At 54.4% G+C, this 5010-nt stretch overlaps 1 protein-coding gene across 1 annotated transcript; it reads left to right on the top strand.

Moving 5' to 3' along the window:
- The first annotated feature begins 1386 nt into the window (after positions 1-1386).
- Positions 1387-4088, top strand: TCL1B (TCL1 family AKT coactivator B). The gene is made up of 3 exons (XM_027570386.2): positions 1387-1542; positions 3644-3829; positions 4038-4088. The coding sequence occupies exons 1-3, from the start codon at positions 1387-1389 to the stop codon at positions 4086-4088; spliced, it is 393 nt and encodes a 130-aa protein (XP_027426187.2).
- Positions 4089-5010: the final 922 nt, after the last annotated feature.

Below are 5010 nucleotides of genomic sequence, written 5' to 3'. Positions count from 1 at the left end.
CCCTGTTGACCAACTCTGCTCCCAGCCCATCTATAGCCACACACCTGCTTATCAGGGAGTGAGGCTGAGAGCATCACTCTCAGAGGAGTGACAGAGATAAGTACCAGTTGCAGCAGCGTTACAAGGGCAGGGCTGAGGGACTGTCCCCGGGGGAGGGGACAGGTGTGCGGACATAACTATCGGACATCAGGTTTTGAGGACCCATTGTGTACCAGGCACTGCTCTTTACACACATTCGTCTGATCCTCGTAGCAACCTGGGGGGGCTGGTACTTGCAGCAGACAGGCTCTGGGGGTCCCCATGATTCCTGGCTCCTGGTATCCACACGCTTGTGTGATGGGTGCCCTCTGTTTGGATGTAGGTGGGACAAGAAATCATTTTTCAGTCTTCCCAAAGGAATGACATCACCTCCATAATCATTATAATGTGAACTAGAAGACTCATACCTCTGGTTTTCAAAAAGAAAATGATCACTTCATGGTGCATTCAGACAAAGCCCGGGGTGCTTACCAAATGGCCTGCCTCTCGCCTCTGTGGCCTCATGGCAAAGCAGCGCTAACAAGATGGCCAGGCCAGGTGGGCACTCTGGACCCCGTGGGCAGGGAGAGGTGGACAAGGTGGCCAACATGCCCTCTCCCCCCGGGCCTGGTTTCTGTCATCACATGATTCCGATCTCAAACGTCCCTGGGGCACTGGCTCATTCTCTGATGGGAGGTCTTGATTTGTCCTCTACCCCTGGTCAGATGCCCCCAGGGGAAAGAGCCCACTGAGCTTGAGGGATGCCTCTAAGCTCACAGAAGGGTCCTGACGTGGAGTCCTGTGGAAGGAATGGTCCCAGGGGTGGAAGAAGATGAGCAGTCTATGCTGGCTCAGGATCTGGGGCAGGGAGGTTTGCCTGAGGTCTGGGCACAAGCCCCAAGGCAGGGGTGGGGAGGGGCAATCAGGGACATAGCCTGCGGAGAAAACCGGGGAGGGATGTTCAGGGAGGGGGCTGCGGAAGGATCATGGGAGGGAAGTGGAGTGTTGGTCTTACGGAGACACTCGTGCCCTGGGTGCAGAGCCGGGGGTGACCCCTACCCAGGGAGGCGCCTTCCCACCCCCTGCAGCTCAAGGCCCTGTCTCAGCAGTCCAGAACTGGCCCAACTCCACCTGCCCCTGCCCTTTGGCCCCGCCTCTGTGTGCCCCCTGCAGTGCGCTGCCTCTCCCACCCCTGGGTGGGTCCGCCCCTTGCTGACCTCCCTGCTTCCCCGCTGCGGTCCAGACCCTGTTCCCCGCGGGGCCGCGCCTGCTGGCCCCGCCCCGTGCGGTAACCGCCCTGCTTAAGGCTGCCCCGCACCAGGAGGCCTCACTTGATGCCTCTAGGGCCATGTGGGATGCGGTCTTGCCATGGCCTCCAGGGCTTCTCCTTGCCTTGGGGTGCCTGCGCACCGTCTGTGGGCCATGAGGCCTGGCATCTACGAGAAGGGGAGGACCTGGGGGACCGTGGTCGTGCGGCTCAGTCCCTCCCAGAGAGCTCGGGGCAGGGGCTCCCCGGGCAGCACAGTGAGTTGTCAGGCGTGGGGGGTGGGAGGTGGGAGGACCGCGCAAAGACCTCTGCCCGTGTGAGCCTGGCACATTCAGCAATAGGGTCCGGGATAGAGGCAAGAGGAGGCCGTTCTCACTTGTCCTGAAAAACTCGGCCCGTGCAGGGTCCCGAGCTCAGGGATGTCTATGCCTGATGCAGATCCCCCAGAACCCCTGCCTGGAGGGGCCAGTGGCACGAGCTTATCTACAGGAGAGGATGCAACCCTCACTGGGAGGCCGAGGCGGTCAGTAGGTCAGGGCCCAGTCCTGTCCCCAGTGCATGCTGGGAAGGCTTCACGGATGGGGCAGCTATTCACCTGGGCCCTGCAAGATGAGTAGGAGTTTTCCAGGTCCCGGGCAGGAGGCTTTGCAACCTTGAGGCAGCAGGTGAGCCGACAGTGTAAAAGAAACGTCAGCTTTGGGTTCCTTGTCTACAAAACAGGAATAATATACCTCTGTGGCAGGTGAGTCATGGATGCCACAGCTGAAAAGCCTTGGGGGTGTTTGACTGATAACACCTTACGGAATCCCACCTTGGGAAACGGATTCCGGATAAGGAAGCTACGGTGGAGTCTAAGACCCTTACCCAACCCCCCACCGCAAAAACTCCCCAGGTGTTAAAGATAATCACTCAGGTTGGCAACAAGTTGCCCCAGGTGAGGGGTTTAGATCCATCTTAGAGGGGTACAATAAATACCTCCGTGTAATATGGGAAAAGCCTGTCAAGCTACTGAAAAATGCCATTTAGGCCATTATAAGCAATTTGCTGACATTTTAAACAATACAAAACACTTCTAGCACTCTTCAAAGAGGTTATCCAGAACATTTTTGGTGGAGAACCCACTGGAAGTCTTTTCCACACCTGCACCAAATAAAGCATGCAAAAAATTCTGGACAAAATATTTTGGTAGTTTTTTTTTTTAAAGCATAAAAATGTATCCAGTGGGAAAAGTGGATTCAAATAATGTAGCTATGGATGCAGTGGGGTACCTGGAGAATGAACATTTCCCCCTATTTAGAATAATTACTTCTTACTAGTAGACCTGTATTTTCACATATAATCTTAGGATGGGAAGCAGCGTTCTGAACCTGATCTAACCCAAAGCCCAGCAAACTTTCTGTAAAGGGTCTGATAGTAAATATTTTCAGCTTTGCAGGTCTGAAGGACCCTATAGTGACTACTTGACTCTGCCCTTGTAGTGCAAAACCAGCCAAAGACAGCATGTAAAGGAATGAGCACCTGTTCATCTACAATAAAGCTTTATTTGCAAAAAGAGCTAGCAGGCCAGATTGGGCCCACACTTTGCTGACACCCTATCTAAAGCCAGAATCCAAAGGGAAAGAGATTTTGCCATGTAATTAAAAGCATTTCCTCTGCAAAAAGAGCCCATAACAAAGTTAAGACAACAAACTGAGAAGAATTATCTGCCATATGTATAATTGATTAAAAAACTAGTATGCTCATCACAAACACATTAAATACTCAGATAAAACCACTGTAAAGAACTTTCCATTTTGTTGCATAACAAAGGGAACTTTGGTTATAGTTGGTGGTGGTTTTCCCTACTCACTTTTATACCTTTCTGTACTGACCAAATTTCATTTTATTTTTTTTATGTTTATAATAAGTATGTGAAGGTCAGGATCAAAACTACAACATATTTTTGGGGAAAACCCATCACTCCTAGGTCCTAAGGTGTATGGATGCCTTACTTATAAAAAGAAGTTAAAAAAACTCTAGAAATGGCTGAGATAGAGGCCCAAGGCATAATCAGTGCAGACCCAAGGTTGCCAGTGGGTGGGAAGAGTGGCTAACTTTTCAGGGGTACAGTGGGGTAAGGTGGGGTGCAGGTCAGTGAGAGGACCATGCTTGGGGGAGCCAGGAGAGAATCCATCATTTCAGGTCTAGACCAAACCCCCAAGAGATGGTGCCATGGCTTTAGGTCTGGGATTCTGAAAACATTCACATCTGAAGGGGCAGCTCCCCAGTGGGACCAGGCATCCAGGACTGTGTTTGCATGCAGCCCAGCTGTCGGGGAGCCCTGTCCCTGATGCGCCACCTCCTCTCTGGTCCCTTCAGCATGAACCCAGCATCACAGTCCACATGTGGCAGATGCCAGTGCACCCCCAGGAGCCCATGTCCCCCAGCCAGCTGACCCTCTGCCAGCTGACCCTCTCCCAGCTGCCCCTCATGTGGCAGCTCTACCCCGGAAAAAGGTACAGAGCAATGGACTCCAGACTCTGGGAAGTAGTGGACCACAGCCAGGCAAGTGTGTGTGGCCTCAGGTGAGGGTGAAGAGGGGCAGGTGCTGACTGCATCCATGCAAAGTGGGACCAGGGGTGGAGGGGCCAGGGGTGGAGGGGCCAGGGGTGGAGGGGCCGGGCTGCTGAAATCCACAAACCCGGGTTCCATCTGCTTCAGGTGGCCGGACAAGCATTTCCGGGGGGCGCTAACTGCTGCCCCCCTCCTGCAGATTGCCTCCACAGAGCAGCTGATCCTGACCCAGCTGCCGCCCGGGGAGTGACTGACAGCGGAGAGCCGCTCACGGGCTGGTACGGGGGGGTCCGTGTCCCGCAGTGCGGAGAGCCCACAAAAGCAAGGAGGCCTCTCCTCTTTATAGGAAGACAGTGCTGGGTTCCTTTCCCTCCTGCTGTTCCCTGAGCTTATCTCACACAGCCACCCCCCCACCCCCCTGGTCTGTGGTTTTCACTATGCGCAGGCCCCCCCCCAACCTTCACAAAGCATGAGATCTCACCAGATAATAGTCATCATTTAATCTTTGCAAGAATTCTGTAAGGTGCATGTATTAATGTCCCACTTTACAGATGAGAAAGCTGAGGCTCTGTGGGCTGCATAGGATTACCCCAAGACCTGGAGCCTGGAAATAGTAGTGATCAAGCTCAAGTCCAGTAAGTGCGGCTCTCTTCCTAGGTCTGACCATGATACGGGGGTACCACAAGTCTAATCAGTGGCAGTGGCCTTCAAGGACCCTGCCTCCCCCGACAGTTACCTTCTCTCTGAGACTGACCGGGGCAGGGCCCCGTGCATCGGAGGGACTGGTGCTGGGGCCTTGCCCTCCCAGCCTTTGGTCCTGCTTGCCCTGGGGGCCCCATTCCCCCATGATGCTCTGCCTCCTTTTGTCTTTTCCCCGGTCTTGCTGGCCCCGTGGATCCTCTGTGAGGATCTCTGCATACCTGCTCTTCTGTTTGCACACCTAGCATGGCCTCCCTGGGAGAAGGAGGCAGCGGGGCCCTTGCCGACTCTGCTTTCCTTGTTTTCCTCAGCAGTCCCACCCTGCTCGGCTCTGCACTCAGCGTGACCTGCCTGGATGGGCCCCGTCTGAGTGCTGGGCCCAGCTCCCCCACTGGCTGCGAGCCATGGTTTCTCTTTCCCTTTTGTGCCCCTGATGCTGATCTTCCAGGTGCCCCCCAGCAGATCCCCTCTGA

The sequence above is a fragment of the Zalophus californianus genome, chromosome 6, assembly GCF_009762305.2.
Source record: "Zalophus californianus isolate mZalCal1 chromosome 6, mZalCal1.pri.v2, whole genome shotgun sequence".
NCBI classification, from domain to species: domain Eukaryota; kingdom Metazoa; phylum Chordata; class Mammalia; order Carnivora; family Otariidae; genus Zalophus; species Zalophus californianus.
The sequence above is the reverse complement of the archived record's forward strand: the minus strand, read 5'-3'. Positions and strand labels throughout refer to the sequence as shown.

Coding starts and splice junctions, on each gene's coding strand:
- TCL1B (XM_027570386.2), top strand. CDS start 1,387: ATGGCCTCCAGGGCTTCTCCTTGCCTTGGGGTGCCTGCGCACCGTCTG. Junction 1,543..3,643: donor GGGGCTCCCCGGGCAGCACA/GTGAGTTGTCAG, acceptor TGGTCCCTTCAG/CATGAACCCAGCATCACAGT. Junction 3,830..4,037: donor AAGTAGTGGACCACAGCCAG/GCAAGTGTGTGT, acceptor CCCCTCCTGCAG/ATTGCCTCCACAGAGCAGCT.